Source organism: Sinocyclocheilus grahami, unplaced genomic scaffold, assembly GCF_001515645.1.
Source record: "Sinocyclocheilus grahami isolate Dianchi unplaced genomic scaffold, SAMN03320097.WGS_v1.1 scaffold266.1, whole genome shotgun sequence".
NCBI lineage: Eukaryota > Metazoa > Chordata > Actinopteri > Cypriniformes > Cyprinidae > Sinocyclocheilus > Sinocyclocheilus grahami.
In genome coordinates this window covers 262,950-275,830 of record NW_015505445.1, presented here as the reverse complement: position 1 = coordinate 275,830, position 12,881 = coordinate 262,950, and the positions used below count along the sequence as shown (strand labels likewise).

The 12,881-nt window shown below is 35.2% G+C and overlaps 1 protein-coding gene across 1 annotated transcript; it reads left to right on the top strand.

Annotated features, from left to right (window-relative positions):
• Window positions 1–7,260: 7,260 nt before the first annotated feature.
• LOC107599426 (contactin-4-like) lies at window positions 7,261–11,887 on the top strand. The gene is made up of 3 exons (XM_016291007.1): window positions 7,261–7,404; window positions 10,819–10,945; window positions 11,641–11,887. Exons 1-3 carry the CDS (start codon window positions 7,344–7,346, stop codon window positions 11,885–11,887), a joined length of 435 nt encoding a protein of 144 aa, XP_016146493.1. The 5' UTR covers window positions 7,261–7,343.
• Window positions 11,888–12,881: the final 994 nt, after the last annotated feature.

The window sequence follows — 12,881 nt, the reverse complement described above, 5'->3', positions numbered from 1 at the left end:
GATAGATTCACGAAACCTTGCTGCCTAAAGGCTGTTTTATGAAGTGTACAGCAAGGGTTACTGATGTGTCTCGTGTGCAAGAGGAATCAGTTGAGGATGGAAGAGCCGGCCATAACTCCGCTGAAAATTTTGGGGTGCCATAATTTGAGCGAAATCAATTATGCATGTGCGCTTGTGTAATGAATGTAAAAAGAGTTGCCCTATCATTCATAATCTGGAGGGAAGGGGAAATATGAGCGTCCGGCTTGGGCACTTAGTGGCGCTTCTAAAGGGCTGGGTGACACTTGAGCCGCGGGGGGCAGAGAAAGAGATAGAGCCCTTTCCTTTGTGCACGCAGATTACAGCTCCAAATATAACACCTCGGACACTGATAATGCTGCCTCTAATGCACGTTAAAAGTGAGACAGTGACTCGAACTGACAGGATTTTAGATGGTACTGGTGCCACGAGGATGGAGAGGGAAACCAAGGCTCCTGAGTTTGTTAAGGGGTGGTTTATATCATGTAGCCACTAATTTGTTTTAGTGCAAAATTGGCAGAAGAAGACTGAAGTGTGGTTGTGTGTGTGTGTGTGTGTACTGTATATATCTGCTGTCACAATACAGTAAATCTATGATCCTGCTTCCTAGACATGTAACCTTGTAGAGAAGAGAGAAATTGCTGGTGTTTCTGATGACCTTCAATCAGAAAAGCTGTCAAATATTACAACCATTAGTATCCAGCGCCAACATATGAGTGAAAATGATACACATAAGGGTGGTAAGATGTTATTGTTGGTGTTTATGAGATCCCATGGGGAGTGTCATGAAATACCCATTCACTGTCAGCAACAGACATTGGGCATTGATTGGAAGAGGATCATGTGTCCTTCGATCACAAATGGGATTACGCAGTTGCCAGCTATTTGCAGCTCGTGTAAATCATGTCAATAAAGCATTTTGTCACCTCGTCCCTGGTGTAGACCTATTTAAGACTATTATTCCTGGAAAATTAGATAATTAGAAATAACTTAAGCCACAATAAGGGATTTTACCATGGATGCTGGTTGTTCTTGGGAAGTGGAGTAACTAACACCCCTTTAAACCAAAGTACAACTCCCTTAACTGTCATTATAATGCCCCATTTGCACCAACAAGAGTTTTTATAGCTGGAGGTCATAAGGTCATTAGCAGCTGTTTCTGCCGCTGGATGCCCATTAACATTATTAGTGGTTTGAGTCACATCATTTGAAAAACTGACCATACTCAAGATGCATTTAATGTAAAAATAAGATGTCATTTTATTTTGGCAAGGAATCATTTTCTTGTGGCTAAACATTTATTATGTATAAAGGAAAGCTTTGTATACAAATTTTTATATTTTATAATTAGATTTGAATGTATTATTATTTGCTATTTTTAAAAAAAAAATCATATTTTTATTATTTTTTATCTTGGTTGCTTTCACTGTATGTTGATGTAAATCGGCAGCACTCCTCGAGAATCAATAACTTCAAGTCTTGTTCTGTCTGTGTGAACATCCCTTAGTGTACAGCTTCAAGTGGCTGTTTAAAATTGCTGTTTAAAAACTAAATAAATGTGATATAAGACACCAGTGTTCAATATACATATATTTTCATATTCTGCCAACAAATATTCTAAATATAAACATAAATTCATATTGTAAGCTGTTTATTGTTCAGGACAGCATAGCAAAGTGGTCCATTTACTGTATATAGAGTTCAGCTGATGTGAGATCACAAGTGTGCTTGCATCAGCATTTTTAAAATGTTTTTTTTTTTCATCAGGCTTGTCCATTCAAAAATCAGATGTATTTGTGTTATGGTAAAGTATCTTGTTTTATATAAACAGCTAAATGCATTGAAATGTGATAGACCAATTAAGAATAAAACAAAACAATTGAAGTGAAGAACAAATGTATTAAAGGGTTGCATACTGTATATGCCCACAAATTCTGTTTTGCTAGACATATTATAAATGCTAAACTAAAGTCTTGGTGAATCTGAGCAGCATTTATGAGGTCAGCAAAGAACCACGCTTGAGGGGAATGTTTCTTGATATGGAGTGGGCATGTATGTAATTTTTTTATTTTTAAAATCAACAATTGTTGTTGTGTTAATCAATAAACCTGAACGTTTCTGTGGCAAGCAGATTCAGAGCACTTTGACTTCATGAATTTGAAAATTGAGGTCATGAACTTACAGTATGTGGGAAAAATATGAGATTTTTTTTTTCTTTGAGCTATTTCGTCACCCTCCTGAGAACTGGCACGACTTCTTGGTTCCTATGTTAGCACTTCACAGCGTTGATGCTTTTGTTTTATTATTCAAAACAAGTCAACAACTTGTTGTTTAATGGTGTTCTCTGAAAGGCTGGCGAAACTGCAGACTGTCGGGGAACCATGGTTACATACGTAACCTAGAGACGTTTCTTACAAGCCCTATTATAGGATGGGGCTATATGCAGAGTGCTTTTTTATTAGGCCACTGCGGTCTTCTTTCCATCCACCTGCTGAAATGATTCGTCTTTTTTGCTGGAGCCTGCCTGTGCAAGAAAACCAAATTACTCTGTGTAAATGGCCTTGTTGGTGTTAGCCCAGGAATCCAGGTAATGTGTATATGTGTAAACAGTGCTCCTGAATCCACCCCTCCAGACATTTTTATCAAGTAATCTACCATCAGAGTCGAGCCCAAGCGGTTAGCGGATGTGCGGCAACACTTTGAAGTCAGCTAAATGCTATTTTGCCTAAAATGCTATTTTCTTTTAACAATTTTTTCTTATTTATTGTATTATACAATTTATTTTGTTGCATTATTTTTTATTTTACATTATATATATATATATATATATATATACATATACAGATTTATGTTACAAACTTATAGAATTGTACAGTAAGAAAGTTATTTCCTTTAACCAGGAAATTAACGTTCTTAGAATTGACAAGACGGTTGACCCTGAGTGGTCAGCTAAATATCTACAGTGGATCTAAAATATTAATAATTAATCATAATTAGTTATGGTTAATTATTCATATTTCCCCATGAGCTGATTCGCTACATATATATATATATATACTTTTAAATGTGTGTGCGTATGTGTGTGTGTGTGTGTGTGTGTGTGTACACATTTCAATATATATAAAATATTCAATACAAAAACATATGGCCCACTTTACCTCTTTTCACCCTTAAATATTTACTTAGATATTAGGGCTGCACGATATATCGAAATATCGCAAATGTAAATATTGCAATATGTATATCTCAACAGCGTGCGATATCATTATCATTTTAATAATAGGCTACTTAAATCAAAACTTTGCAAAAGGTCAAAGTTTTAGTTCGACGCATATAGAAGAGAATTGCTTGACGTTAAAAAGAGTTAAGTGCAATAAGTTGCAGAAAACAACTCTTTGCCGTCTCGTCTTGCTGTCTGACTCACAGCTGCGCACACACAGAGAGACACATTTCAGACCGAGTTGATTCATCTTTTTCACATATCTCCTCCTTATGTTTTAACTGACACATAGACACAGAATTATGTCAATAGTGCCCGTCTCGACAATCATTCTCGTAAACGCAGTCGGTTATGTTTTAAATGAATGTAAACAGCTGAGAAAGATATCAGATGTTGGATTTTAGTTTAAATTCAGTCGGAATTTAAAGGGACAGCAGCCTATAAATACGTGCTGCTGATTGTGTCACTAATGTTAACAAAACAACAAAACGTCTATAACAAAGATTAATCTAAATTTAATTAATACAGTGAACACTATGCAGTGTTATTTTACACTTAATTATTAAATTTCTGTACCTGAATACTACTGTTTATTTTATCTATGCTTGTAAATTGTGTATTTCTTTTTTTCTTTTTCTTGCTTTTTTTTTTACTGACTGTTCACTTGCCTTTAATCATGTTTGAACTTTCTCAGACTATAGTTTTTGCTGTGGTATATGAAGAAGTACTTAAAGTATTTGGAAAGCAAAGTTACAATGATATAAAATTAGTGTCATTATTTTTGTGTTTGTATGTTCACATTGATGTTAAATTACATTCTCTGATTTGTGACATTACATCTATAGCATCTATGAGCGCCACAAATGTTGGCACTAACTCATTGAATAAATGTTGACATTCTCATTGAACAATGTCAGTGACCTCTAAATGGCTAAATATCAGCCAAAATAACATTCCATAACAGCCTTTGAGTAGAATAGTGCAAATGTGCATTGAGATGCAGTATCTTGAAGCACTCGCAAAAGCAGTACATCAAAACCTTATTATGCTTTTTGAAATTTGTATAATTTTAGAGCATCTAAAAATGTATTATTTAGCATGGCAGAGAGAATCAAGCAGGTTGTGGGGCAATGAGCTGGCAGATTGTATGAGGTTGAGGCTGATAGCTGGTTGGTTGGTTTGATGGAAGCTGTCTCACTAAAGCCTATGTTGAGATTCAGTTCACATCGGCTAAACCCAGCCGACGTTTCTGCCTCTGGCTTCTGCAGGCTGGTGTGAAGCTCACAAAGGCTCTTTAAGGACTCAATCTGCTGTCAGAGACCTTGTGATTTATCTAATGCTGTAAATGAAGGTGGAGGCTGGATTTTTATCAGGCCAGTGTGAGTTAAGGAAGCATATGTCATGACTTGTTGAGGAGCACTATTACTCTGGATATTTGAATAGGCTTTTTACTTTTTATGACAATATTGGAATATTTGTAAAAATATGTGAATTGCTGTCAGTATGTTGAACAAAAATGTCAGTGGACGATTGTGAGTGTGAAATTGCTATTATACAACAGTTCAATAAACAAGTAGTTAGAATGGTGAGTAGCTGCATTTTAAACACTGTATTGATTTTGGGTTGTGCGTACTTTAAAGTTTTCAAGGGGTCATATGATGCTGCTAAAAATATTTTTTGTGTGTGTATTTGGTGTAATGAAATGTGTTTATGCAGTTTAAAGTAAAAAACACACATTCTTTTCCACATACTGTACATTATTGTTTCTCCTCTATGCCCCGCCTTTTTGAAACACGCCGATTTTTACAAAACTCATCGGTCTGAAAAAGCGAGGTGTGCTGTGATTGACCAGCTATCCAATGCGTTGTGATTGGACGAATACCTCAGTGAGATGGAAATGTTATGCATTTACCATATTGTGATGCTGTGTCCCGGCCGGAGCAACGAGACATAAACATTAAAACCCATTACAAACGTTGATCTGAAGAAGTATGAAAACACGTAGCATGGAGGGAATCAAATGTGCAGGTCAAATTAAGTTCTTCCCCCATCGCGCAGCTATAGTTTCATCCTCCATTTCACATACTCACCGGTTATAGATCACCCTCATGCATCTCATAAGGAAAGACATCAAACAAATATCCGGCTATTGACCTGTCCTCCCAGACTTGATTGAGACTCATAGCAGGCTGCAGGAGCAGAATAACAAACAAAGGAGGCAGGAGGTTAAAAAAATGGAAACCAAATCGATAGAGATGACTGAAATGACGAAGGACTTGAAGGTCAGAGCATAGACGAATCTACGAAGACTTGAACGTTGCGCTCAACTACTGGGAACTCTTCACGTAGACGTTCTCTTTTCTCTTTGTCTACTTTAACTTTGTCCTCTTCTTCTTCTGGTCTCTCGCTCTCTCTCTTGCTCTATCTTTCCCCCCCCCCCCCCCCCCCATCTCAGACCTGATCTGCACTGATTTTTTTTCGCTTCCATGATAAAGTTTTTTCATTTTCTGCTCAATGATTGAGCTGCTCTCTGATATTGCAATGGTGGATCAAAGAAGTTAGTTGAATTGGCTAAAATGACCATACTGCCATTTCATATGTTGATTATTCAATACAATAATGATGCTTTGAAAGGATATTCAGTGCAGTACTTGATGGTTCAGAACTATACCGAAACTTAAAATTTGTCCTGACACTTCTAAATAGTCTGATGCTTCAAAGCAATTTAGTTTCAAAACAGATTTGATGCTTCAAATCAATTCCAATAGCTCAAAGTGACAGTGATAATTCAAAACAGATCTGAAGCTTAAAAAAATACTGATGTTTCAAACAGATTTGATGCTTTAAAACAATGTTGGTATTTCAAAACAACATTGACGCTTCAGTACAAATTTGATGCTTCAAATTTACAGAAATTTTAAAATGATACTGACAAATGTAAAAAGTATTGATTCTTCAAAGCGATATTATTTCAAAAAGACTACTTCAAAGAAATACTAATATTTTAAAACAAATTTGATGCTTCAAAACAATGGTTAAATTTGATGCTTTAAAACAGGCTTGATGCTTCAAAGCAATTCTGATTATTCAAAACAATTCTGACTAAACAATATTGATGCTTCAAGGTTTGGTGAAGAAATGTCTGAATGTTAAACATGTTATGTATCACGGTGACTTTCAAGGCTTATTCGAAATGTGATGTCCCTAGTGTTCCTATATCGCTCAAAACCCACCAGCTGTTTTGCACTCTGAAATGTCAAGAATATTACGCTCATTTGCTAGACATTTGTTATAGTTTGACACTTAAACCGCACGGCCCACCAGGGTCCATATTTGTAAAAGCCAAAGCGGCGGCTTTGACCCTCATAAATTAAAGTGTGTGTTCGGCAACTCTGATGTGCTTTAAAAAGTATTGAATTCCTGTGAGGTGGATGAATTGCACGCCGCCGTCTCGATAAGGGGGAGGGCTGACACCGTATAGCTTACTCCTCTATCATATTCACTGCCCTTTCCAAGTGTATCACCTCCCCCATCGAATCATAATCCTGTTCCTGAGATACGCCGGGCTGAAAATGAAATATGTTTGCAGGTTTGTAAATGTATCACACACATTTTTCCCAGTGTAAGTGTGTAGACCCAATACATTTAGTACAATCCAAACATTGCCTTTGGCAGCTGAATATGTGTCAAAGTTTTGCTGCCGTAAGCCACTGAGGATTTTTTCATTTCTCTCTTAGGCCCTCGCTTTCCCCAAGTCTGTCTCTCTCTCTCTCTCCGATTCCCTCGACTCCTGAGAAATATATTGAGGGTATGATTGGTATCCACACTGCAGTTGATCAGCTGAGAACAGGCCCATAGGCACAGAATCCTGTCTGTCCTTATTTGGATGAATGAATTATTAATATTTCACTGGTTTATCTGAAGTTACAGCTCCTCTTGCTTGTTGTGGGGTTTTTTTAAATCATTTTTTGTCTCTCTCTCTTTCTCCCTCTCGCTCTGTCCCTTGCTCATTTCGCAGCTAACAAAGCTGACTTTATATAGGAAGAACACGACTTGCTCCTCTTGCAGTTGAATGGAAATAAAAGAGACTCTGTGACCTTGGAAGATGAAGATGTTGTTGCCATGGGAACTCTTAATCCTGCTGTCACTCAAGAGCTGCCTTGCAGGTACAATAACCTCCGACTTGTCTTTGATAGCTCACCTGTTCTGCATAGTCCCCACTTCAGCAGAGAGAGTGGCTTTTTATTCCTTTGTCTAATCATTTTCTCATTCCTCTAGAGACAGATGCATGCTGGGAACAAGCTCTCGTGGTTGCCCCAGCAGGACATTTGTCTTGACACAGTTTCTGATTTTTCTCTTCAGCAAGAACTTCACCCAACTTACTTTGGCATGCTTTGCTTGTTCATAACAGACCAGCATTGGAAACGTTATTCATGTTTATGTAGCTTTGAAGAATGTTCTAAAGCAGTTTAGTTTTCATTTTATATGGGGTATTGAGTGGCAACCCAACATTATTTTTTTTATTTTTTGTTTTTACTTTTTATTTTATAATTTCATACAAAATGCCGTTAAAATCAGACATTTTGACCTTATTAATATTGCATAAATAAATATTTTTTTTACTTGTTTTACAGTATATAAAATGCGTACAATTTATTTAAGAAGCAGCATTGCATAATAATTTTCACTTTCATAGATTGCACCTTGAATATAAATGTATTTTTAACTTACTTATGCTTAAAACAAGTGGAAAAATCTGCCAGAGCAATAAGATAAAAATAAAATATACTCTTATTAAAGATGCACTCTCTAAAAAAGTCTTAATTTTTCATGCAATGTTGTCTTTCAGATAAATAAATGTATTTTAAATAAATTTACAATAAATGTTACATTTATTTTAAATAAATTTAAATATTTTTTAAAATTTAATCTGAAAAATTAAACAAAAATTATTTTAAGAATATAGGATTTTGTTTGCAGTGTTTTAAGTTGTTTTATCATTATTATTATTAAAGTGAATAATGTATGTACATAAATATTTGTATTATTTTTAAGCCTGTTTATTTTACTATGTACAGTATATTCCAGTGTTTTATTTTTCATTTTATTATTTGCATGTAGCATTGTTTTTTTATTCCCCACAATTAGAACAATCCTGTGACCCACCACTTTGAGTTGAAGACGAATGTTTTACAGAGTATTAAAAGTTATTGGCATCACTACAACTACTTAGAGCACTTTAGAAATGCACTAAAACTTTCCATGTTCATAATCAGACCCTGTCAGCAGTGAAGTGTTTCAAAAATCTTTTAAATTTCCCATAAAAAAGTCCTTATTCTCCAATGGTTCATGCAACTCTCAGCACATACTGCAGCGCTGTAAGGAAGAGGCCGTCTTAAGAGGCAGGTGCCCTATTTAAATGAACCAGTGTCCCGCACTCAGTACCAGTGCTCTAGTTATTGCTGTTGTTGTGCTACAGTAACTATGCCAACTCAAATGGGCATTTGCATTCAAGCCACAGGTGCTCTTTTGATTGCACAGCTTGCTATTCAGAAAGCTTAGCTGGAGAGAAGGAAGTGTAGAGGCCAGACAGCCTCAGATGGAAGGGCAGCAGCTATTCAGTGCGGAGGACCTGAGGAGACCAAACCCACATGTCTAACAACCTGCCATATCTCAGCTTTGAAGACAGATTGTTGTCTTTTTTTATTTTCAGTCACAGTGCTGATGAAACATTGTCAAACTGTGCGATAATTAACTGCAGTAAATTTCCTGTCAGTGTAGAAGTTGATTAGATCTCTTGAAGATAATTGATAGTAGCATCAGGAAATAAATAAATCCTATGTAGCCTAGACATATTCAGAAATAATTCTCATTTATGAAAATAGGTTATATCGAGGGAAAGAATAATGGTGATCTACCAAAAGTCAAATGGTTATTTAACGTTCAGATACTGAATATGAATGTAGTTAATATTTAAACAATGAATGGATCTATAAGGATGTGGTTATAATAATAAGCATAGGAAGTTATTAAACTGGGTTGGCTGCCCTCATTTTAAAGAATCCCTGCTGGAAATTTGATTCTTTGTAAGTGTAAGTAAATTATTAATAACATTAATAACATTACAGTAACATTATGATTAGAAATAAAATGTACAAATTCATTTACACAACAATTTCACAGTGGATTACACAGTGGGACAGTCATTCTTGTCGAACCAATTCAATTCAAATGAACTCATGACATTATTATTATCACAGCTGAAAACAGTTATGTTGCAAAAGAACAGCATTTATTTGAATTTTTTGTAACATAACATTTTTTGTCTTTACTATCACTTTTGATAAATGTAATGCATCCTTGCTGAATGAAAGTATTAATTCCTTTATAAAAGCATACTGACAACAAACTGTTGAACATTAGTGCATATTAGGAGTGGACATTCTGATTATATTTAATGTTTACATAAAAATAAACATATTCCAACAGCAGATCATAATTCATTACCCTCGCTATTTAACTATACACTGTTAAAAAAAAAATCCATAAATATAGGGCACAATGTACTGTATAAATATGAAGGAATTTCATTACAGGTGTTTTTCCTGTATTTTGAATTTTGAAATTCATTGTGTTGTGTTTTAGCGTTAATGGAAATGTCCGTACAATTACTGGATGATGTCCCGGCAGAAAATTACCAGTACATTTCCTTTTTTTTTCTCCAGTGTACTTGGAATGAACAGTCCTGCTTGAGAACTCTAGATGCTTCCATTGTGTTATATTCTTCCCTGTTGTAAATTCCATAAAGGGTTGGGGGCAAAATCATCCATGAGAAAATGTGATGGGGACGTGTCCCCTCCGCAAATGACAGCTAAATGTGGACTACTGTAAATGTGCTACTCCTCGCTCTAAATGCTTCGTTAATTCCTGTCGTTCAAAGGACACACAAAAGGGAAAGTGAAAAAAGGTAGCATCTCCCACAGCGTGCGGAGACAGGGGCCTCACCCCAGGAAATCACGCCCTGGACACTTCCATTAGCTTGATGATGTGGGAGGGTAATTTTTTAGGTTAGGGACCTGTAAAAATGAATTTCATTCACTCAAAGAGAACAGGGAAAAAATACAGGTGAGTTTTATTGAGGAAGGAAAAATATACAGTAGAAAGCACAATTCCTTTCTCTGTGAAGAGGCAGACATGTTTCTGAGAGCTTGTTTATTCATTTAATAAATGATACATTTCACTAGAGTAATTACCACAACATGGGGTAATTAAGGAGGTGGATTGGTGTCTTGGCAGCAGTCAACCGAAACAACAGACTGCCATGCGTGTTACGGGCCTGCCAAAAGGAGGACATCATGTTGGTGCGCTTTCTGTTACAAGAGGGGAAATGAAAGCTGTTCCTCTGGCACGTGTTTATGTTGCAGATCTAATGAGCTCATTGTGGGAAGTTGCTGAAAATAAATGAATAGCACACATTAGACATAATGTGGACCTGATGTGTTCACATCTGTTTTACGATCTAGATTCATGTTCCAGATTGTGGATTTTGAGCTTTTTGAAAGTCTTGTTCTTTCTTCTAGAGAGGATTATTCGACATGGCCCAGTGTTCACCCAAGAGCCCAGTGACAGTGTTTTCCCTTTAAGCGCAGAGGACAACAAGATATTTATTAACTGCAAAGCCAAGGGAAGTCCAGCACCACATTACAAGTATGACTATTTTCCTCAAATGAAAATATAGTTTGTTTTTTTTGTTTTGTGCCTGGAATTTATGCCTTGAATTAAACAAAAGTTTAAGAATTAAAAAAAAAAAAGTTGAAATGAAATATGAAATTTGAACATCAGATTTTGAAGATTCTGCATTTGTGACAAATTGACATTGACAAAACATTTTGTCACTAGTGGCAGCCTTTTGAACAGTGTTATTTTAATATTATTAATGTACTATTATAATATTTATAAAAAATGTGAGGGTTTTTAATTTTAATTTTAGTTTGAGTTATTTTGTTGTGTGTTTGTTTATATATATATATATATATATATATATAGTTAGTTAGGTAGGTTTTTATTCATTTTGAATTCAGTTTTAGTTTTACTCATTTTAATACTTTGTATTTCAGATATTTGCCAAGGCTACCAACTTGGCCAACTAATTTTAGTTTTCTTTTAGTTTTTTTTTTAGGTTTTTATCTACAATTTATATTTTATTTAAGTTCCATTTAAAATTAGCACATTTTTTGTTTTAGTTTTTTTTTTTATAACATTGCTGCTTTTGGATTCATTGTATACTGTATTTTATTCTTGATGTAAATAATGTCTTCGAATTACACAGAACATATTTGTTTTTAATTCTTAAATTTCTTATCATCATTATCCTATGCTCACTCCACCAATTTCATATTTAGGTGGAAATTCAACAGGAAAGATCTTGATATTGACATGGACTACAGCCTTGTTGAGGGAAACCTTTTGATCAATAACCCTCAGGCAACTAAACACGGTGGTGTTTACCAGTGTATCGCCACTAATGCATTTGGAACCATCCTGAGCCGAGAGGCTAAAGTGGAGTTTGCATGTAAGTGCAAATTAAACTGTATGTTTTGTATTTGTGAACATTTGAAAATGGCACCTGACAGTCTCTTCTGCACTTGATTGCTATTACTTTGACTATACTGTCTTTATGTATGCATCCTTTGGAAGCTTAAATGCATAATATGTAAAATGTGCACTATGTTATCTTTTATATGGTCCATTAGTGGGTAAGATATACTTTCTTCCCTAGATGTAGCAGGCTTTTATACTGACAACTATATTTTCCTATCTGGAAGATTCCATCAGGAGATGTCCAATGGAGCTATCTAAAGTGCAGCCTGTCGTGAAAAATAAAAGTCTTAAAGAGGTCATATGATGCGATTTCAAGTTTTCCTTTCTCTTTGGAGTGTTACAAGCTGACTGTGCATAGATACGATCCCTGAAGTTGCAAAGACTAAAGTCTCAAAACCAAAGAGATATTCTTTATCAAATGGCTTGATACCCCAGCCCATTCCTTGGGGGTTTTTTTTTTTTTTTTTTTTTTTGTCCAGGGGTGAAACCATGGAGGTCTATATAATGCCTGGGAAGAGATGTGTGCAGTTTGAAATCTGACATTTTCCTTGTGGGAATCACCTTTTTTCCCCACTCTGGTGCAACTAAGATTATGCTGCTTTGCATTTTTATTTTCTCATAATTATATATATATTTTATGGATAAATATTTAGCAAATATATATATATATATATATATATATATATATATATATATGTGTATATATCTATATGTATATAGTGTACATTAGTTAATATATAGTGTATAAATATTTAGTGTGTGTATACACACACTCACATACACACACACACAGGTTTGTTTTTGTGAATTGTGGGAACATTCCATAGGCGTAATGGTTTTTATACTGTACAAACTGTATGTGCTATTGCCCTACACCAACCCTACCCCTTACAGGAAACTTTGTGCGTTTTTACTTTCTCAAAAAAACTCACTCTGTATGATTTATAAGCGTTTTGAAAAATTGGGACATGGGGTAATTTCTATAATATATATATTACCGTTCAAATGTTTAGAGTCAAAAATATTATTTTATGCTCACAGA

What these genes read in the sequence shown, in the direction of transcription:
- LOC107599426 (XM_016291007.1), top strand. Translation starts at nt 7,344, where the DNA reads ATGAAGATGTTGTTGCCATGGGAACTCTTAATCCTGCTGTCACTCAAG. An exon ending in ACTCAAGAGCTGCCTTGCAG is followed by an intron (nt 7,405 to 10,818) that starts GTACAATAACCT and finishes TCTTTCTTCTAG; the next exon opens with AGAGGATTATTCGACATGGC. An exon ending in AGTCCAGCACCACATTACAA is followed by an intron (nt 10,946 to 11,640) that starts GTATGACTATTT and finishes TTTCATATTTAG; the next exon opens with GTGGAAATTCAACAGGAAAG.